Source organism: Sorghum bicolor, chromosome 1 (genome assembly GCF_000003195.3).
Source record: "Sorghum bicolor cultivar BTx623 chromosome 1, Sorghum_bicolor_NCBIv3, whole genome shotgun sequence".
Lineage (NCBI taxonomy): Eukaryota > Viridiplantae > Streptophyta > Magnoliopsida > Poales > Poaceae > Sorghum > Sorghum bicolor.
Genome location: NC_012870.2, coordinates 33773077 through 33796464, shown reverse-complemented (window position 1 = coordinate 33796464; position 23388 = coordinate 33773077). Strand labels below are relative to the sequence as shown.

The 23388-nt window shown below is 40.3% G+C and overlaps 1 protein-coding gene across 3 annotated transcripts; it reads right to left on the bottom strand.

The window, feature by feature from the left end:
• Positions 18245-22473, bottom strand: LOC8155718 (WAT1-related protein At4g08290). Of its 3 annotated transcripts, XM_021458116.1 has the most exons (8): positions 22324-22470; positions 22160-22242; positions 20843-20905; positions 20621-20737; positions 19655-19898; positions 19088-19246; positions 18865-19016; positions 18268-18733 (listed from the first exon to the last, which is right to left on the bottom strand). In XM_021458116.1, exons 1-8 carry the CDS (start codon positions 22348-22350, stop codon positions 18553-18555), a joined length of 1026 nt encoding a protein of 341 aa, XP_021313791.1. In that variant the 5' UTR covers positions 22351-22470; the 3' UTR covers positions 18268-18552. The 3 variants fall into 3 exon arrangements, with proteins under 3 accessions (XP_002489200.1, XP_021313791.1, XP_021313774.1); XM_002489155.2 differs by having other exon boundaries at positions 18245-18733; positions 22160-22472; XM_021458099.1 differs by lacking the exon at positions 20843-20905 and having other exon boundaries at positions 22160-22473.

Genomic DNA, 23388 nt, shown 5'->3' with positions numbered 1-23388 from the left:
GATACCTGAGCACAGAATTTACATCAGCACTCGTGTTTTCCATCTTTGATATTTTGACATATAAATTATGGTTGGAGCCTTAAACCCTTGACATTTTAGAATTTCATTCTCTTAGAGTATGATGCTAAAAGCAGCCATCAAATCCTTGATGGATTCTATAGCAAGGAAGTTAGGATCTTTTAGTGTAATACAGAAGCTTTATTTGCGGGTGGAAGTAAAGTGTGTAGTAGTAGATACACTGAAATCTCGAACCTCTTGAAGGCTAAAGCTTTACAATTGTTTAATTAAAAGGGTAATTGTGTTTTCTGTTCCCTCAGCATTGAAGAAGATCTTCTCCACATGCTTTTTCACTGTCCTTTCGCGATGGCATGTTGGTACAGTTTGCAACTCTTCATACCAAATTCTGAAGATATTCCAACCATCTTGGAAAGTCTCAAGGCTCAGTTGAGGGTACCTTTTCTATAGAAATCATCATCACGATGTGCTGGGCAATTTGGATGATGTGAAATGATATTATTCTCAGAAACTTGGCGCATTCAGTTCAAAGATGCAGAGCAGTTTTCAGGAATGAGTTTGCTCTAGTTATTTTAAGAGTAAAGACACGCTATCACCACTTCATTGTTCAATGGATAGACAACTTTCTGTAATTTTAGCTATTTTTTTACTTACCTTTTTTGGTTCATGAGATTGCTTGAGTTAGACTTTGTTTGTAAATTTTTGTTAATAAATTTCTAGTAGGGGTGCAGCCCCTCCTGTTTCCTCAAAAAAATATAATTTTTGCAGCTTCATGGTCATTTTCTAAGCCCTGACATTTCTGGTCTTGTCATTAACCTGTATTTAATGGCAATTGATTAAAATCACTTTTCATTGAACTAAACTGTTATAAAATAAATGCAATGAAGCTTAAAATGATTTTCACTAAGCATTTGCATATAATTTACATTAGAGCAAAGAATTTCAATTCTCTCAAATATTGATGCTCAGGGTTTGTTTGGATGTAGTCATGTAGATACTTAGGGACATGGAATTGTACTGGGTTCTCAATACCAAATCAGCCTTGGTATTGGATTTGGCCACAATTCAAATTCTGTTGTTTGGATGACTATTGTCGGTGTTTAAGACCTGTGACCCCTAACACCAACTAGTGAATTTGTGTCTGCGTGCCTGTTGGGTACTTTAAACGCAAACAGAAAAATCTGCAAGCACACGGATACCGATGTAGCTTTCACCCGGGAGTATTCCAGAGTATCGATTTCTACGGGGAACGTAAAGTGTACTAGAGAATCAAGGCCATCCAAAGATGAAGAAAAGAGAAGAAAGATATACACGATTCGAATCATGCAACCGTTACACCACTGCTCCGTTGGTTATCAACCAAGCACAACTTGATTGACCTCGCCAAGAAGGCTATTCCTGCAAGCGAATCGAAGAACACAAACAAGAACGTATAAACACACAATCTGAAATTGCAAATATGAATGACGTGAATATCAATGGAGCGTTCGAGAACTCGGTTCCAAAGGACTAATCAACACAGTGGAGGAGAACAAGAATGGGGCCCTGGATCACTGTAAAATGATTTCTCACCACAGTTACAATGAATGATTCAGTTTCTCGATGGAAAACTAAACCCTAATCAAAACCCAAGTCTAAACAGCAGCGGCTGCATAGAATATAAAAGAGAGGCGTTCTGGGGTTGGAGGCGACCAGGGAGAGGCGCCCACAACTTGGGCTTAAGGCCCGACTTGATACATGGCCAAGTTGGCCTAAAATAGATGACACAACACATTGTCGTTATCATACAGATTAATCCACAGATGATCTAGAGCTGGGACGAGATCTAAAACGAAGGCGTCGTCGTCCCCTTTGTAACAAGTCCAAGATCACCCCGTTTTGATCCGTATGAAGAAGTTATGATCGAAACACCGACGACGTGTCTGCTGAATCTGAGAGTGACGTGGTAGCTGAGTTGGAGATGAATTGAATCTTGAGAAAGACGATGGTGTCGACGTGTCTAGCATGGCGATGTCCTCATCATCCTCCCCTTCTTGAATTGGAGTCATCCTCGACTCCATCTTTGTGATGTCCTTAACATCCCCACCTTCTAGAATCGGAGTCGTTCTCGACTCTTCCCCATCAACAAACTCCTACAAAAGGTTTGTCACAGCAGGCATAAGACATGGTGCATCTAGATTATCACATAACTCAGCAGTAGTAGAAGTTGTAGCAAGTAAAGCACCTCCTTGTAACTTAATCTCATTATTTTTATCAATGTCTATTGGAGGTTTTTTGTTAATCTCTTTAGCATGATTAACAATATCCATAGGTGACATAGGCAGCAAAGTAATTTTCTTGTCCTTATGCATGAGAGTGTATGTATTGGTATAAAGCATCATTATCAAATTTCCATAGATGTCCTAACAAAATTGAACAAGCTTGCATAGATACAACATCAAAACCAGCACTGTGAAAAAGCTAATGCGGGCTGATTTGGTTACCTTAGTCTTACCACTATTGTTGAACCATTAAAGTTTGTATGGATACAAATGTTGTCGTGTGGTCAAACCAAGCTTCTCAACCAAATCTGAACTCAGTATTCTGTTGCAACTCCCGCTATCAATGATGGTGAGAATACGACAACCCTACACAATGAGATACATGTGAAACAAATTGTGGCGCTGGATCTACATCTCTTCTTTATGTCCCAGACATGAACTCAACACACGCTGCAGAAGAAGGCTAGGATAGCCCACGGAGGCAGCCACAGAATCGATGACGATGGTCTCCGTGTTTTGATCGCCCTCGGTGGAATCTACAGCAACGTTAGCAGCAAGGGCTAAATCATCTTCAACATCACTAGCACTTACATATTCATCCTCGGTACTATTGAAAGCGCGACGATTGGGGCAATCCTTCATAGCTTGTCCAGTGCCTTTGCATCGGTCGCAAATGATTTTAGAGCTGGGCGGTGAGGAGCTAGTAGAAGCACCCGTTGTGGCACTTTTCTTCAGCTGAGGGGGCTGCACATTAGATAATTTACTTACTCTAGAAGAAAATGCAGGTGTAGATGGTTGCGGTGCAACAGAAATCTTGGGCATCTCCGGCTCGGAACGCTGCTGAAAATTCCTCCCATTATTAGACCTGAAAGACTGGTATTATTTGCGTCCCTATACTTCGCGTTCTGCCTTAGTAGCAAGATAATACAACTGGGAACGTCATTCTTTGTAATCAAGAATATTCTGTATATCACGATTTAAACCACCAGAGAATCTAGCACTAGCATCAGCATCATCTTTATTTATACCACAACGTGCTAAACCAATAAGCAATTCTTGATAGTTTGCTTCTACTCCTTTACCTCCTTGTTTTAAAGTTTGCACTTTAAGACGTAAATTATGTTGATAATAAGGAGGAACAAAACAAGATTTCATACGTTGTTTTAAAGCATTCCAAGTTTGAGGCACGGCAGCAGCATCATTAGCATTACAAAGATCACTCACCAAAACAAAGGAAAATTAGTAAACTCACTAGTAGCAAGTCTAACTCTATGCTCAGCAGAAACATTATGAGAATCAAATTTTTGTTGAATAGCAAGCTCCCAATCTAAATATGCCTCATGATCAATATTATCAGCAAAAGGAGATAGACTAAATTTAATTTTAGTAAAAGGATCATTATTACCATGATTATTACCTCATATACCGCGACTATTAAAGTTGTAGCGGCGACGGTTGTGTGCATCTCCGTCAGCATCCGCATCTTCATGATCAGATAGATCTCCATCTGCATCAGCATCTTCATCATCACCACAATGACATGGAGGGCGTTGCTCAATCTGTTCAATGCGAATGACCAGATTGTTCACGTTGCGTGTCAGCTCGTTCATAAGATTGTGCTGTTCCGTGATGAATGTTGTAAGTTCACCCTTAGACACACAATCATTAAAATCCGTCGGAGATCCTGCCATTATTTGAAAATAGAAAAAGACAACACCAAAGTATTATCCCTATCAACTAACAGGAACCAAATGATGGTGGTGGTGAAAGTAGAATGCAAAATCAGAAGCGGCTTACCACCGTCTTACAAGTGTTCTTACCAAAGCCAAACAGGAGCAAAACTAAATTGGCAAAGCAATCTGTTGTTGAGCGTGGCTAACAGTTGCAAGATGAATATGTGCTGACAGAAGTATATGTGGAGCTTTGGAAAGGCACACTATGTACAATAAGGATTAGCAATTAATGAATACAGATTTAGCTAAGTTCAATAAGTATCCAAATGACAAATCATAATTATTGGCTAAGACGTGTCTAGACCTAGTGCAACAAGGTCAAATAAAATACGATGGAAAGAACTCAGCGAACAAGCAAATAGGGTGGATTTTCCCTTTTTCCTGAATTTACCCCGAATTTTCTTGAAAGGCACTAGTATGAATCAAAAAAAAATTCACTATTTTTTTCTTTGAACAAGGATCACAAAAGATGTAACCAAAAAAATTGGCACCTACAACTGAGGTGGGATGTGGTCTACAGAAATTCAGCAAGTTTTGTGAAAAACGTGCAAACCCTTGACAACTTTTTTTCTTTATTTTCTTGATTTTTTGGAAATTTTGATGAGACTAAACAGGGCTTTCCCAGTTTAGGTTGGGTCCAAATGATGTTAAGAAGCTGCTGTAAAAATTTCAGATTTTTCTGATAAACGAGCGAAAAGATATGCCTGTTTTACTGAAGGTATCTCAAGTTATGTTTTTTCGGAAGGCACAACACGGCGGCGGTGGCAGTTAGGGTAAAGCATCCCTAAACTCCAACACCGATCATAGGATGAATCATCCCTGTGACTAACATAAGTAGGTATTCGTCTAATGATGTAAGGAGGGCTGCAATGCATTCAAAATAATAGCGGCTGGCAACCTATTATCTAGGGTTAGCGCGGCGGCGAGAGATCACACATGGCGGCTAGCGGGGGCAAGTCGATTAATATGGTATCTTCAACTTGTTCTTTGAAAACAGTGGATAGGATAGCGACAAAAACCTAGAACAGCAACGGTGCAATTGAACTACGATGACAAACACAATCAAAACCAGCAACTAGACTCAACCATGGACACAAACTCAACAAAGCAAATCTGAAAACGAAATTGCAAGGCACAATGGGTAATAGGAAAGCGGAAATTGAAATATTTTTTTGGGCTTTTTGTGAACAAATATGAATCTAGGGCAAATGAGATTATACTACACGATAAACATGAAATATCTGATACCAATTGATGAGGTTTAGGCCCAACCTTCCGAGAGGTAACCAGTAAGTTTGATTTGTGGAGATCTCGACGTTGGCGATCCGCCTTCAAATCATACACGATTTTGAATCCTGCAACTGTTACACCACTGCTCCGTTGGTTATCAAGCAAGCACAACTTGATTCACCTCGTCAAGAAGGCCATTCCTGCAAGCAAATTGATGAACACAAGCAAGAAGGTATAAACACGCAATCTAAAATTGCAAATATGAATGACGCAAATATCAATGGAGTGTTTGAGAACTCAGTTCCAAAGGACTAATCAACACAGTGGAGGAGATCAAGAACATGGGCCCTGGATCACTGTAAAAGAATTTGTCACCACAGTTACAATGAACGATTCAGTTTCTCGATGGAAAACTAAACTCTAATAAAAACCAAAGTATAAACAGAGGCGGCTGCATGGAATATAAAAGAGAGGCGTTCTAGGGTTGGAGGTGACCAGGGAGAGGGGCCCACAACTTGGGCTTAAGGCCAAGATGGCCCAAAATAGGTGATGCAGCACATTATCATGGTCATACAGATTAATCCACGGACGATCTAAAGCTAGGACTAGATCCAAAACGACGGTGTCGTCTTTCCCTTTCCAACAATTCGAAGATCACCCCGTTTTGATGTCGAATGAAGAAGTTATGATCGAAACACTAACGACGTGTCTGCTGAATCTGAGAGTGATGTGGTAGCTGAGTTGGAGATGAATTGCAACTTGAGAAAGACGATGGTGTCGACGTATCTGGCGTGGTGATGTCCTCATCATCCTAGCCTCCTATGCGTCGCCCTTGAGCTTGCCCTCTCATGTGGCAGCCTAGGGAGGTTCGTAACCTCACTCTTGCTGCTAAGAAATTACCCCTCACCTCAAAAGTTCACTCTTGACTTGAGAACGAGAGTAGGGTAAGCCTTTGTGGCAAGCCTAAGCCTTTGGTGGCTTCCTCAACAATGTGGATCTAGGCAAACCTTAGTGGTGAGCTGAACCATGAGATAAATCACTCTTTCTTGTGTGCTATTGAAGATTATTTCTTGTGTCTAACCCTTTCTAGGGTTTGGAGACTCGATCTAGATCCATGGGAGTTTTTTTGTGGCATTTAGTCTTCGAACTAAAGTTTGTGTTGATTTTGCAGGACTATGTAGTTTATAGTTTTAGTTTACTCTCTGCAAAATCTCACCTCTATCTCATTATCTCTTGTAGGCTGGCAGTGCTGCCCTATAAGATCGGCAGTGCTGCCTTCTGTTCTAACAGGGTTTTGAGTTAAATTTTTACACGCTTATTCACCTCCCCTCTAGGTCTCCTTTTATGTTCTAGGACATCCTACAAAGCCATTGATGTCAAAGGCGTGCCCCTCACCAGCCGCAAAGAGGAAGAACTCCATTGCCCTGGGTAGATCGTTAGGGTCCTCCATCCACACCTAGCAGGTGAGGAACTCTGACTACTCTAGCTCGATGGAGTGGCTATCGAGGTGGTCAAGGATGCAGGAGTCCCCCAGGATGAGCCAGACACCATCTACGTTCCACGCCTCCATAGGGACCTTGTCTAAGGTGACCTTGGCGTGGTGCCACCAGACGCGCTCCATGGTTCCACTGCAGAACGCCAAGGCTGGATAGGGAGGGAGGAGCCGCCGATGTTGATCGAACCTCTGCCAACTGCTCTATCTCGCTCAGGGGCAATCTTTAACTCCATGAGGCAAGTCTCGGAGTTGCGTCGAGACACCCAAAGGTTGTGGCACGCGACGCGGAGCTAGCTACTCAGGGCATAGGCCACCACCAGGGTGGTGGGCGGTAGCCCTCTTCTCACATGCTCACCTCAATAGCATGTGCCAGGAGCCGCACCGCCTCATGGGAAAAGGCGTCCATCGCCACAAAGGTCATGCGACCAAGCATCCAGTGGTCGGAAGAGAACCCAGGGGTGTGTTCCATCTTTGAGCTGGGCGGGGGTGTATTGGTGGCGAAGGTGGATGTGGGCGGTAGCGGGGGGAAGGGGATTCGGCTGTGGATGCTTGTTGGCGATGCTTATTATATAAAAATAAATATCTTTTTATAAATAAAAATAAATAGAAAATAGGGCTTGGTGTATATGCTATTTTCAGGTATGACACGTGGAAAAGTGCAAAAGATACAAGAAATGCGCACTGCAAGAATTCGTATTTAGAAAAGACGCAAACCAACTCCAATAGAGAAAAGCCCACAAAAGATGAACTGGACCCATCCGTAACCACTATTGACGGTCCTTAAGTATCAAATTTAATTATCAAACAAACAAACAAAAGGATCCAAATGAAATCAACTTCTAGACTTAGGGTTTTATCTGATAGAATTCCACGAGTTTTGGTGTTTGTCTATTTCTGTAGGGGGTTATCAGGAAATACGTAAGAAAGGCCCACACGTCGGAATTATATAGAGATATTAACGTGCCGCACAATTATCTTACATCTAGAAGACTCCAGAAGCCACGGGAAGGAAGCGGAGGCCGAACAGGGCCAGGCACTGGGCGCCCGCCCAGTTGCCCTGGGCGCCCGCCCTCCTGCTGAGTCCAATCAGGACTCTGTTTTGGGGAAGATCTCCATCAACCTAAAGGATCAAGGATAACCATTCAATCAATGTCAGTTTAATCCAACGGCCCATATTCACTTGAAGGGATTATAAAACCAGACCCCCTGGCCCCTAGAGGAGAGAGCCTCTCAACCCTAATTCATTATTCCTCAAGGGAGAACAAGCCTCTGATCAAGATTAGAGCCACCACATCAATTAGATATCTGATTAGCATAGCTACATAGGATTAGAACTAGAAGGAGTCAATCTTCGATTGGTTTCCGGATCTGTCAAGAGGATTTTTGGTAATTCTCTAATTGTTCTTCTAATTGTTCTTCAAATCATCTTTGTTCTTCAATATTATGAATATGACTTAGGATCTATATACATGCTTAGGATCGTATAGCGTTTATCTATCGGATCCATGGGTAAATGATAGATATTGTGTAGGCGTGGTGCTTATACCGTATTATCTGCGATTGTACCCAATATGCCAGATCGTGGGGTAGTTCGTGATAGTGACAACTTCATTGATTCTTATATAGTCCCCCTCTCGTGTATTGGGCTGGCAGAGCAATATTATTACAGGGGAGTGATTGCTATGTTTCTCATTTACCTTGCTAATATCACTATGCATGGGCGTAGTCTTGTCTCACAATGATTGCTAAGTATGCTTGCACTAACTATGATAATGCTAGACTATATAGTTGAGAATAACTTAGGGAATATTCTTGTAGTTCGTTCTAATACCATGCTAATGACTTTCTAGAGTATCTAATTAAGGTGCTTATCATATTTATTATGTGGCTAAGTTATGCTGATCAGATCAATTATCTTTGTCACTATTCATTACTTCATATATCTTTCATGTGACACTTACCCCTGTATGAAAGAGTTAGATAAATGTTCTCAATTATATATGCAATGATAGATACTCAATCTCATATTCTATTCTGTAATCAATATTGATGATTAATCCCTTCCCAGTGGTAAAAATATAAATAACTATACTTGGAATACTCACCGGTTAAAATGCTACATCGGTATTAATCTGTGCGCTTGCATATCCCATTCATTATTTATTTAGAAGAGTAATTGCATATTTCAATACCGCGTCTCTCATGTCATGCTGGGGATGACAACTTGGCTTAAGTGGTATGAGGGATAGGTTTGGCATTTTTGGCACCGTTATCAGAATTAGAAAACTAAGTCTACTTTTGGGAATGATGTTAAAAATACCCAACAAGCATTTTTGGCGCCGTTGCCGAGGAAGGTTGATTACTAATCAGGAATGAATAAAGGATTTTGAGTTATCATTCGCATCACTAATATGATTGAGCTTATCTATTCTCCCATACAGTTTTACCCCGATATTTTTCTATTTTATCTTATGCAGGGGAATGTATGAATAAAAGACATCTTCCAGGAAATTTTGTTGACAATCTCGAAGCCTTATTCAGGAAAACAAGAACCAAGCTCGAGAAGAGATCATCAACACTTCAGCAAGAAGCATCATCCAATCAAGAAGATCACCGAAACTTGTCTTCAGAGTTCGAAGCCATGGCGAAGAAATAATTCTGCAAGTTCTCAGCTCCCACTACGGACAACATCCGCACTAGACCTGCTGCAGAGATCGACGGCAACTTGGAGCTCAAGCCTGGACTTATCAACATGGTGCAATCCAACCAGTTCTGTGGGAAGGCACACTAAGATGCTAGTGCTCATCTCCAACACTTCCTGGAGATATGCAGCACATTCACCATATCAGGAGTCCCCAGAGATGCTATACTACTTCGCCTCTTCCCATTCTCACGGTTAGGAAGAGCGAAGCAGTGGTTCTATGCTACAAAGGAGAGGAATACTACGTGGGCACTCTGCTCAACAAACTTCCTGGCTAAGTTCTTTCCCATGGGCAAGACCAATGCTCTCCGTGGGAAAATTACAAGTTTTCAGCAACAAAATGATGAATCTGGTCCAGAAGCATGGGAGCGCTTCCAAGACTACATCCTAGAATGTCCCCATCATGGAATGGAGAGTTGGCTACTAATGCAGACGTTTTATCATGGGCACGGCAACAGTGCCCGAAAGACCATGGATGCTGCAGCTGGAGGAGCATTCTTATCACTCACCATATAACATGACATAGCTCTTGTGGAGAAGATGGCGTCCAATCAAGGCTGGAATGAAGAGAGGACCCAGACACGCAAGAGAGGTGGAGGTATGCATCAGCTCAAGGAGGTAGACATGCTGTCTGCAAAGCTAGACCTGCTCATGAAGAAGCTCGACAATAGAGCCAGAGATAAGAAAGAAGTTATGCACATCTACGACTCTCACATGACTTGTGAGGAGTGTGGAGATACTGGACACACAGGCAATCACTGCCCTAAGATGCTTGAGGATGTAAACTACATCAACAACTACTACTACTACTACAACCGTCCTCAATAAAATCAAGGTTGGAATCAACAGAGTCCTAACTACTCAGGTAATTATCAAGGTAATAATTCTTACAATAATAATAATAATTTTCCACATCTGAGAGAGTTAGTGTCTAATCAAGGAACGCTAATGGATAACCTATCTAAGAAATTGGCATCTAATGATAAAATGCTAGAAAATATAAATAATAGAATGGAAAATTTCTCTACTGCCATCAAGAATCAAATTAGCTTTAATAAAATGATTGAATCTCAATTAAATCAAATAGCTGCTGCTGTTCCTACTACTAACCCCGGTATACCATCACAACCGGAAGGATTAGAATCTGCAAATCTTGTAGACATGTTTGATGCAGGTAATAACTGGAGTAACCCCGTCACTGAATTCACTACTGACCCTCTGCCGGTCAAGAGAGGCGATCCAGGACACCCCGTCATCCCAATCTCCATCGGCATGGTGGACGTCCCAGAAGCACTCTGCGACTTTAGCTCTAGCGTCAACATTATACCCAGGGTACTCTATGAAAAATTCTTTACATATCCTTTATTAGAAACAACCATGTGTTTGCAGTTTGCAGATCAGACGATAAGTTTTCCAAAAGGAATATTGAAGAACCTTTGTGTCCGAGTTGGTACCTTATATGCCCCAGCAGACTTCGTGGTGATAGAGACCGGTAATGATGAGAGGGCACCTATCATCCTAGGGAGGCCATTCTTAAACACCTCGGGAGCTGTCATCTACGCCAGTGCTGCCAAGATCAGTTTCTACATCAAAGGGAGGAAGGAGACATTTTTCTTCAAGAACAAGACTACACAAATCCCAGATTAATCCAGACATGAATCAAGGAAGAGGACCAACAGGAGGAACAGGAACAAGCAAGTGTGGACCGAGTCAGCTAAGATGGTCACTGCAGTTCATGGAGGTCAAGATCAACAACTTAAGTCACCATTTTTGACCAAAAAGGACAACCTAGGAATGCCAAGCATCTATTGCTCCATAAATGGATACAAATTCTACAAGACGACTTGCGACACCGGATCGGGCGTCAACATAATGGCCGCAGTCACCTATCGGCTCTTGTTTGGAACCATGCCCCTAAAACCACCATACATTCAGCTCCAGATGGCAGATCAGACGTTTCGAGAAGTTAAAGGAATAGTAACTGATGTCCCTGTCAAAATAGACGATCATTTTGTCTACACAGACTTTCAGGTTATTGATATGGGAAAAGACGAGTACGATCCACCCATCATCCTTGGAAGACCGTTCCTCAGCACCGTTAAAGCAATCATCTACATTGGAACCGGAGAAGTCCATATGCACTTCCCCTCAGAAAGGTACGCCGTTATTGTACTGACCCTAACTACATATTTGAAGAATCTAAGCAGGTAAGAAAACGATGCAACCGCAACCAGAGGAGGGAAATCATCAAGGACGGATGGGCAGACTACGATGGAGAAGTTGTAAGGTCACAAGACGTACAGTTTAAATAAAATTATCCAGAGTAGACCATAGCACCGAGTCAGGTGTGGAAAGAGAAGATAATCATACATGAAGAGGAGGCGCCGCCGGAAGTACCGACTACGCCACCCAACGAACCTCAGGACAATTAAGAAAACGGAGAGTCCCGTTCGGAGGACTTAAAAATACAGAACGCCTTGCCAAGAGGTAAACTAGGTAGTTATCCTTTCCCTTTCAAATATTTAAAATAGTTTACTTAGTTAATCATGTTCATACTATCCTAAAAAGAAAATAAAAATGAAAAACAGTAAGCCCCATGTGAGTATACGAGTGGCATAAAACCCATAAGTACATTCACTGTGGTGGCATAAAAATAAAATAAAAATTTCTTTTCTGCTTTATAAAATGAAAATATAAAAATAGAGAGTAATAATTATTAAGGAGTCTCAACATGATAAAGGCTAGATATTTATGCTAACACTTAATCAGTTCCACAAGCTTTGTTGTCTATTTGAGCTCCACAGAATTTAAGAATCAAGAAGACTAGCAGACGGAGGACATTCTAATCGCTGTCAGAATGCTACTGACTTTCAAATACACCTCTGCCATCTGCTAGCTACATCAAGAGAAATTACGTCAAAATTCAGCTTGGGGGAGAGCACCCCCATTTATCCCGATAAGTATTTCTATCTATCTTTATACTTATACTATATTAAAATATAGATATACATAATTATGGAAAAACAAATAAAGATTTTGTGCTTATATATTTGCCTTTTGCTTAGTGTGTTTAATAAATAAATAAAGTGGTTATGCTAATGTGTATCTAAATAAAACTCTAGCATGGATATGATGAATAGTTGCTCTGCCTAATTTGCACATTTTAAGTTCTCTCTCAAGTTTAGACATAACTGTTATAATTTAAAGCTTGCTCTAAACCTGAACTTGTGGGATGAAAACTTGATCTGAAGTCAAAGTTGTTAACGGATATGATATGGGAAGGTTGAGCTGCTGTTTATCTGTTCCTAGAGATGCTAGAATTCTGGAGAATGTTATCTTTGAAAATATTTAAAATATTGCATGATGAGTTCCTGTATGATGAGAGTTTAAATTCCTACCACAGCCATATATACATGTTTGCTAGACTTTGAGCCACACATTTACTATTTACTACTTATGAGCATTGAGTGTGGTCAAGCTGTGTAGACCCTTAGGAGCTTGTCATGTGGTTAAATCAAGATTTCACTTGCACGTTCACTCACATATGCTGCTTCTACTCCGGAAGTACCATCCACATATATCCACCCATTTCCATCTCCAGAATCACCCAAAAATATTCTACTCCTAATCCGGGAGAGAATAGCCAAAAACATTAATGTTTTTTTCCTGTGAAATAAATGCTCAAGTTATCTTGTTACTACCACTTGCTATATTATCTCAAGAGATGAGTGCTCTAATAAAAAAAAGAGAGATACGAGGAAATAAAAAGGGGCAAGTGCCCGGAACCTCGAAAGAAAAGAAAAAGTGAGACGAGAGGTAAAAATGGACAAGTGTCTGACAGTAGAATTAGGGGTACAAGATACCCACCTGAGAGGAAAGAAAAAGAAGAGCATCTCATTCTCCTCATAAAGTTTCAAAAAGCAAGAAAGGTATGTATCCCCTCAAAAGAGCAAAAGTAGAATTAGACTTTCACCATTGTTATCACCATCATCACCATACACCATTCATTCGCCACACATGCACATCTTGATTTGACTTATTGATTTGTTTCTTTGGATCCATGGTTTGACTATACAATAAATGTCTTGTAAGTATGTATACTTTATCTCCCACCTATGAGCTCCAGATATTAAAGCCTTATTAGAGTAGGGTGAGAGAGAAGGCAATGTCACTGTGCTTTATACCAAAAATATCACATACTTTTTGAGAAAAGGCATATACCATCACTGCCTTGGTAAGGATCCAGAAATACCACAAAAGAGAGATATGAGAGAGTCATACAAGGAATCTCTGAGTTTTATTTGAAAATCTGCAAAAACTCTAGAGCTATAGCTGATCAAGAATAAGAGACATGGCACTTGACTAGACTGTTCTATCTTTTAACTGCTCAAGACACAAGTGACGGTTGCAAGTCCCATGGTGAAGGTAAAGTAAGTAAGTTTTAAGTCTTGACAGTTTATTCTAACTCAGAGATGAGACCTTATTTAAAAAGCATGTGTACCGTCAATTTTTTTAAAGTATTGCAGCAACTTCTAATCTATCCTTGCTCAGGGACGAGCAAGAGGTAAGCTTGGGGGAGTTTGTTGACGGTCCTTAAGTATCAAATTTAATTATCAAACAAACAAAGAAGGATCCAAATGAAATCAACATCTAGACTTAGGGTTTTATCTGACAGAATTCCACGAGTTTTGGTGTTTGTCTATTTCTGCAGGGGGTTATCAGGAAATACGTAAGAAAGGCCCACACGTCGGGATTACATAGAGATATTAACGTGCCGCGCAATTATCTTACATCTAGAAGACTCCAGAAGCCACGGGAAGGAAGCGAAGGCCGAACAGGGCCAGGCACTAGGCCCCCGCCCAGTTGCCCTGGGCGCCCGCCCTCCTGCTGAGACCAATCAGGACTCTGTTTCGGGGAAGATCTCCACCGACCTAAAGGATCAAGGATAACCATTCAATCAATGTCGGTTTAATCCAACGGCCCATATTCACTTGAAGGGACTATAAAACCAGACCCCCTGGCCCCTAGAGGAGAGAGCCTCTCAACCCTAGTTCATTATTCCTCAAGGGAGAAGAAGCCTCTGATCAAGATTAGAGCCACCACATCAATTAGATATCTGATTAGCATAGCTACATAGGATTAGAACTAGAAGGAGTCAATCTTCGATTGGTTTCCGGATCTGTCAAGAGGATTCTTGGTAATTCTCTAATTGTTCTTCTAATTGTTCTTCTAATCATCTTTGTTCTTCAATATTATGAATATGACTTTGTTCTACTTCAATATATTGCTTATGACTTTGCTCTACTTGTTTATATTCAATATTGTATTGTTCTTAGTTTATCATAGTTATGTACTTGGCTTAGTTAGATTGGATCTATATACATGCTTAGGATCGTATAGCGTTTATCCATCGGATCCATGGGTAAATGATAGATATTGTGTAGGCGTGGTGCTTATACCGTATTTATCTGCGATTGTACCCAATATGCCAGATCGTGGGGTAGTTCGTGATAGTGACAGCTTCATTGATTCTTATATAGTCCCCCTCTCGTGTATTGGGCTGGCAGAGCAACATTATTACAGGGGAGTGATTGCTATGTTTCTCATATTCCTTGCTAATATCACTATGCATGGGCGTAGTCTTGTCTCACAATGATTGCTAAGTATGCTTGCACTAACTATGATAATGCTAGACTATATAGTTGAGAATAACTTAGGGAATATTCTTGTAGTTCGTTGTAATACCATGCTAATGACTTTCTAGAGTATCTAATTGAGGTGCTTATCATATTTATTATGTGGCTAAGTTATGCTGATCAGATCAATTATCTTTGTCACTATTCATTACTTCATATATCTTTCATGTGACACTTACCCCTGTATGAAAGAGTTAGATAAATGTTCTCAATTATATATGCAATGATAGATACTCAATCTCATATTCTATTCTGTAATCAATATTGATGATTAATCCCTTCCTAGTGGTAAAAATATAAATAACGATACCTGGAATACTTCCCGGTTAAAATGCTACATCGGTATTAATCTGTGCGCTTGCAGATCCCATTCCTTATTTATTTAGAAGAGTAATTGCATATTTCAATACCGCGTCTCTCATGTCATGCTGGGGATGACAACTTGGCTTAAGTGGTATGAGGGATAGGTTTGGCATTTTTGGCACCGTTATCAGAATTAGAAAACTAAGTCTACTTTTGGTAATGATGTTAAGAATACCCAACAACCACGAGGAGGATCAGGGCCCAGAGCACAACCGACCACGCGAAGGTGGTGGCCAAGGGGGCCCACCCAGGTTGCGGGCGCAACCAAGTGCGGGCGCAACACTGGTGGCGGTTCCCCGGCCCCACCTTCTTCCGGCGGTTGCATGGCGACATGCATAGGACGGTTTCACCTACTACTATATTTAGTTCCCACAAACCGTCCTAGTTGAGCTATAAATAGATAGCTCCCCTCTCATTTATAACACACACCATCATTTAGAGCAACACACCTCACATTCTACACTTGTTCTCTTTAGTTTAGTACTAGTAGTAGAGCAAGACAAAGCTAGCAAGGAGAGCTTGTCTCCTTGGAGGATCAAGAGTGTCTTCGTATGAATACAATTATGCTTTCCTCCATGAGCAAGTTCTTATATTCTTTATACAGTTATGCTTTTGATCTAGAGTATAGTCTTGTTCATATCATGATCATAGTTTATGAGCTAGTTCATAGTTCTAGCTCTATGTTCTTGATATGTTCATCACAGTTCTTCATCATTCATCAAATTAATATGAATAGAGGAAGAACTAGGGATGAGATAATGGTTCTCTGGGCTGTAATGGTCACCCTTAGCCGAGCCCGTCAATCCGAAGGGTTGGGATCCCGGGAGGCTAGGGGGTGTTTCCAAGTACACGGGCATGGTGCTCAGGTATGCGAAGACTCGAGGATATGCGGGTATCCCACGGGCAGAGGTGTAGGTGGCAGGGTGGTGACAGCCCTGTCATCCTTCGTATTCCCCCACGTTCGGATATTCGGTCGGAGTCATGTATAGTCTCTATTTGCTGGCAGACCAGCTATGGAGATCTCCCCAGTATCTCAGACTTAGCTCTAACTTGTTCTTATTAGCTAGATGACCTGCTAACAGATCTGTTGTATAACTTGTATACGACCATGCCTGCTCGCGTAGTTGTTCTTTTATTCTTTGTTTTCCCTTTATTCCTTGAGGTTGCTCCGATGTGTGTCCGCTATCAAATCAACTATATACTTACCCCTGTTTATACTATGTCTACCATGCATTTCAATAAGTAATCATGTTTATAACCAAAGCTAGATGCGTTCACAATGCCTTTCTACGGGAAATTATAAATACGACACCCCTGAATACTCACGGGTTGAAATGCTACAATGCTACCTGAACTTGGTCCGTAGGCATCGGTGCACGTGCATCGCACTACTGGTCGCCGGTTGCTGCTGCGTTGCACCGCTAGATGCTGGAATGTTGCTGCTGTCAAGTTCAGGTATTCAACGGGTAAAATTCTGGTGCAGCAGCAACATAGGGGGCGAAACAGAAATATTAAGTTAAACTGATTCCATTTATTGCGAATTTGATTGGCCTATAGTTGAGCAATTGATTTACTATTTTTTATGGATAGTTGTAGGATTAAAGCGATACTTTAGTCCCGTTTTTGGTCAAGTACCGGTACAGATAATTAATACTACACCTGAAAAAACAATTGAAGTTGCAGCTATGGGTACTGATACCATTTGGTTTCATCTTTTATAGTTTTAAAACATCAATTATATGAGATTGTGACATGCATGGACACATGGTTTATGGATATATATATAAATATATCTTTTCATGCTATTATCTTTTATCTTCTATACAATCGCTTCGTGGAAAAAGCTAGTAGTAGTCTAAAGTTCGCCATAGTCCGATTTTGTCCTAGATCCCCCACTGCTTCCAATAGCAGTTCTTTTTAGCCAACAACCCTGAAAACAGATTTTCAAAGGTCATTGCCGAAGGCAACCATAATTAGAAATCAGCTTCTATGGACGGTTGGCTGCATATGTATTTGGTGTGGGGCAGGTGTGTTAGCGCACCAAACTCTAGAAATGATTTTGCGACGGCATTGAGAAGCCCGACAATGCAAATGTCACATTTTTTAACGATGTTTTTTTTTTTGCGATCACGACTGGCACGTTATTCATTAAGCTTATAATAGAGTTTGATAAAGCAACACCCTAGGGGATGCTAACACGTGGTTACCGAAGCCCTCGAACAACAAGGCGCACCCAGTAAACATATTGTGGTTTTAAAAACATATTAGGAAAACCGTTTTTGAACGTCGTTAGGTGCTCAATTCATGCATAGACTAGAATAATTTCTTTTCCCTTGAATTTGACGTTTCGTCACCACAAATATGTAGAACGGGGACATAGAGCATGCTAAAATTGCATTTTTCACTGCAATGCTAGGCCGGCCGCTAGCGTTAAATCAATGGGTTCGATAGGTAGGCGTTTGGTTGCCTGCATCACGCCATGCATGGCTCGCCGCATGCAACTTGCATGCGTTTGGTTGCCTGATCAAGCGGCAGAGCCAGGCTGCTGCCATGCAACCGTACAAGGCGAGCCAGGCTCGCAGAGAACGCCCAAATCGAGCGTTTCTGGCAGGCCTGGCTGGCCGGGTGCGGGTGTTAATCTCCTAATTACCTTATTACAGTATAATTAGTATGTATTAAGTGATATTAGTATATTTTAAAGAAGATTAGCAAATATTAAGATAAATAAGATGTATTTGAGTGTATTTATGTAACGTAAATATCATTTTGATAATTATTTAATATTTTTTATGTTATGCAACATTTGTTTATGCGGGCAACCAAACAACATCTCTTCTCATACGGACTCAGCTTATGCAACCAACCAAATAGACCGAGTTGCATGACATCAGCCTGGCTCCAACCAGCCCGGCTCCTTAATACGAACCAGGCTCCTAAGAAACACGAACCAAACAGGCCCTACGATAAGCAGACCAGCAGAGACATCATGACACACACGGACACAAACCGGTGACGTCAGCGCACTGTGTTTCCTTACTATATGCCGCTTCAGTAGCTTCTAGATGTTGCCGAGACTGCTTGTTTTGTTAACGTCAGAAGTTGAGAACGATAGCTCAAAACTCTTGTGCTTCTCAAAACTGTTTTCTTCCTTATTATTATCAATAGACTTCAGATGGTCCATGTTCTTGCCCCAGATGAGCGCATAGAGGCCAACAACAATGACTGTCGCACCAATCAGCCTACACATGTGGACGATCACATCAACTAATTAAGATGCTCTAGCTTTGTCCATGTAAATTAGACAATAATTAATGAAATAATTAATGTAGTTAATCCTGGATCAGACATGTGTGTGTGTGTGTTTATATACCTTCCTAAAGTAACCACCTCAGAAAGAATGAAGGAGCCTAGCACAGTCACTATAATCATGCAGAGTGGGCTAAACGCAGTCACAAATACTGGTCCCCTCTCCTTAATCACTATCCCTTGCACGTAGTAAGCAACTCCGGAGCACATTATTCCCTGCAGCAATTGTGAGCCAATTAATCAATCGTACATGCAGTACAAGCTATAGGACAACTGATACGACTTACAGAGTAGACGGCCGTGAAGAGTCTTATGTCAAACCCGATGGACCAGGCTTTAGTGTCACGCTCCATGACTAGGGCGACCGCGCCGCTCTCCATGGCACCCGTTGCGCATATCAGAGTGGTCAAGGAGAGTCCACATGGGTAACTCCTCAACGTGTATGACTGAAAATTTACATCCTCTTATTAGGATTAGCTTTGCACCAAGAAAAGTGTATGTCTCGGTCCATATATGATAGCGCGCCAGCCACACGAGGCATTAATTCTAAGCAGATTTAGAAGTCGTTTTGAATAAGATTTGAGTCAAATATTTACAATATAAATCATCAGTAACTTTTAAATTTTAAATTGTTGAGTTTACATATGTGAAAATTATATGAATACATTTATCTTAAAAAATACTTCCAAAAAATATACATATATTATTTTTGTCTAAATATTTTTATAAAAATAAAAGGTCCAATTTATGTTTTGAAAACTATATCGCTGTTCTAAATAAATTTCGATACGGAGGGAGTAGTATATAAGTAGCTAGCAAGCTAAAAAAAGCCTCGAGTTTTAGGTAATAATTACTTGGAGTATGAAGAAGGCCGACCAGCAGAAGCAGCTTAACAGGATCATGAACGTGCCCATGAGCCAGTGCCCGCTGTTGTGGGCACCGCTGTCGGATACGGAGTCGTTGATGACGTGCTTGCTCCATGGGCAGTTGACGTTGGGGCCCTTGAAAAGTATCATAAGCAAGGCACCCCCGACGGTTATGGCCGTTCCAGCAATCTTAGCCAGGCTCCGTCGCTCCTTAGTCTCTATTCTCTCCATCCTTGGTTATGATCATCACGTACGTGGAGCATGAAACCATTGCATGTTTAGTTTTTAGTACGGCCATTTCTACAAAGGCCTTATTTGGCACACGTCAACTTCATTAGTAAATCAGTTTTTTTTAAAAAAAAAATTAGCTTCATCAGCATCTCTCTAAATCCTAAATGAAGCTAAACTACTTTGGAAAAAATATTTGATAAAATAACTTCACCAACTACATCTTGCATAGATGAGAGAACGAAATGAGGGAGAGTGCTACAATAAACTACTTTTTTTTCAGTTTCATCCTACTCATGTTTTTGAGAGAAGAAGAAAAACAGCTTACCCATGAAGTTGTTTTGAAAACAAGTGTTTACCAAAAAAAAAAAAAACAGCTCACAACAGCTTCATAAGCTGTTGTGAGCTGTTTTTTTTGCCAAATGGTTATTTCTAAAACAAATTTACGGGTGAAGTTGTTTTTCTTCTCCTCTCATAAAAATATAAGTTGGGATAAAATTAAAAAAAGTAGTTTATTACAGCTCTCTCATCCATTTCTCTCTCTCATTTATGCATAAAAAAGTTGGTGAAGCTATTTTTACTAAACATTTTTTCTAAAATAGCTTAGCTTTAATTTAAATAAAGTTGCTTATGCAATTATTTTCTAAAAAAACAGCTTTATTAATGAAGTTGAGCTATGGCAAACAAACCCTGTGTGTTTTTGTGTGTATTGTAGCGTAGCTTCACCTGAGTATGATGGCATTTACAAAAGTTAGAGCTGGCAATATGTTGGTTAATGCCGAGGCGAAGCTTGCTGATGTGCTATTCACTCCCATATAGATGAAGTTTTGGTCGAGCACGGGCCTTGAGTAATTCAAAGAAAAGTACACTTGTTAATAAATAATTCGTATGTCATGTATAGACAAAGTGAAAGATGATATAAAAAAGGGTAATTGTGTTAATCGTAACTCGAGTAATCCCAAAGCCAGGATCTTGATGAACACTGATAGGCTCAGTTTAGGCCTTGTTTTCCTGTCACGAGAAAGGACGATACTGTTAATAATGAATACGAGGTCGCTTTCTTGCTTTCCGATTCTTTACTACCAACTTTAGTCACACAAAAAAGTACTAGTGCACATCGACCAACGCACGCTGGCCATGTACAAGAGTCGTTATTTATTTTTCGTCTTTGAACGATCAATCAGTAACTCTCATGATAGGGATAAACTTTTTAGCAACATCGACACACCGAAAGCTACTTTTGTTTCTCTTTCTTTTATTTTGAGAAAACTCTGCTTTTACCCGAAGCCAACTGAAGGAGGTGCCTCTCCATTATGTATTTTAAGAGCAACTCCAGCACATATATTATTCATGTTATCTAGGCTATTTTTACATTTTTAAAACAAAAATTAAAATTCAACTGGTGTGCTATTTGGTTTACTAAAATAACAAGTTTGATATTCCTAAACTTTCGCTTATCATATATAGCATGTCGTCCTCACTAGCTATCCTATATAAAGGCTGTTGTCGAATTCTATGTTTTGACTGAGTTTTTATTTTACACAATGGCAAAATCTTATAGTTTAGAGTATAATTTTACATAGTCTCTTGGAGATGCGGTTGCCAATTGGCCTCACCAAAAATAAGCGATGTCCAAGGAAAGGCACCCTTCTTTTGAAATTCATGAGATGAGATTATATCGCTAACTTAATTAGTTTTTTGTTTCCATATGAATGCATCGTCAGGACCCAACGAAAATGTAGTAGCGTGATATGCCAGAATACATGCAGTGTCTAGTCCGTATGATTATGTGTGATAAAAACTGTTAACTAATATATAATTGTTGGTCAATCAATATATTTGAAGGCAAGTCTCTCATCAGGCAGAAAAAAAAGGAACGAAAATTTTTACAATTGACATCTTACAATTTTGAATACAAAGATGCCAATTAATGACTTTGGAATATTTATTAATGGAATTTATGGCAGAACAAATATATTAGATGAGCGACAAATCATGGCTTTTTTCTAGCTCTATGTTCATTTTGTAAGGGGAGACAAAATAAAATACCTCATGTCAACAGTGCTACTACAGTATGATAAGATGTACCACAAGTTGAGGAGCCGTAAAAAAGCTATATGCAAAACATGCCCTTAATCATCCCTTCGATATTCATAACACGACATGTATGTAGAACTGCATATCAAGTATATATGCTAGGATCTCTAAAAAAAAAACGTGATGTGAGTGCTATCAGAATGGATTTGGATAGATGAATATAATCACCTCTCAAACCAGAGGGCGAATGGAGCCATAACAATGGCTGCGGCTACGTTCCGGTAGACAACAAGGACGTAGTGGCTCATTCCCTGCCGCAGGGACGCGACGGAGATGAGGAACATCCCGGCGAAGCCCAACTGAAGAAAGACCATGGCCATATAAGGCATCACCTTCCTCCATGTCCCGGCAAGTTCCATGTGACCTCAAGATCACACCCTCCGATCGATCTTCTCTCAGCTCAGGCGTCTCCGGCCGGCCTCACCCTGCCCTATATATATAGCTCGATCGCTCACGCCACTGGCCTTGTCTGCTAGGCATGCATGCTCGACATGCATACATGTTGCTTATATACACACACTCCACTCAGGCCCGGCCAGCCAGCGTTGCCGGACACGCCACTGTGGCGCCATTTGAGTGTACTCCGTACATGCTAATAACCAACCACCAACCCAACGTATATGTGGTTAATTAGCTGTTATCTATATGCGCAAGTATATTTAATTTTAAAACAATAATTAACTTTTTGTTCTGTTTTGTTTCTCACTCTGATACCCGCTCCAACTAATGTGTCACTTTGTTGTAAAAAAAAAAAAAACTAATCTGTCACTTTTACTTTTGGAGTGTCTGCTTCTCACACGTATATACTACAAGTTTGGATCTAGTACAACAAAACTTTAGTATCACACGCATGATGCACCGGGGCATATAGCTCATCTTTATACAAACTACTAGTACCGGTGATATCATTCTCATGGCTAGAATCTGAAGTGAAAATATTTAAAATTAAAGAAAGAGGAAAATATGCATTTCTATGGTGGATTCGAACTAAGTTCCATCAACTAATAATATCTCAGCTAACATAGAATGGCTATATAGTTAATGTTATTCTTTTAACTTCACATGTATGGATCTTTTATATTTTATTCTATAAATGACCTTAGATGAAAAAGTTGTTAACTAGAAGGTTGTAGATTTCATCATGTGCTACAACTTTGACAAAGACGTTGTCTCCAATGAAAACCGTTTATTATGTCTACTTATATTAAATATTTGGACATCTAAACTAAAATAAGTGCATAACTACAATGTTTTACACTCCGGTTTATATTTTCATATAAAGTTTATATCTTCATCTGATAGATGTTATGTTTTTTGTCTTATGTACAAGAGGGTTATCACTGCTGGGCATAGCCACGTACCCTGTAACACCAGATTTTAAGAACAAAATCAGATAT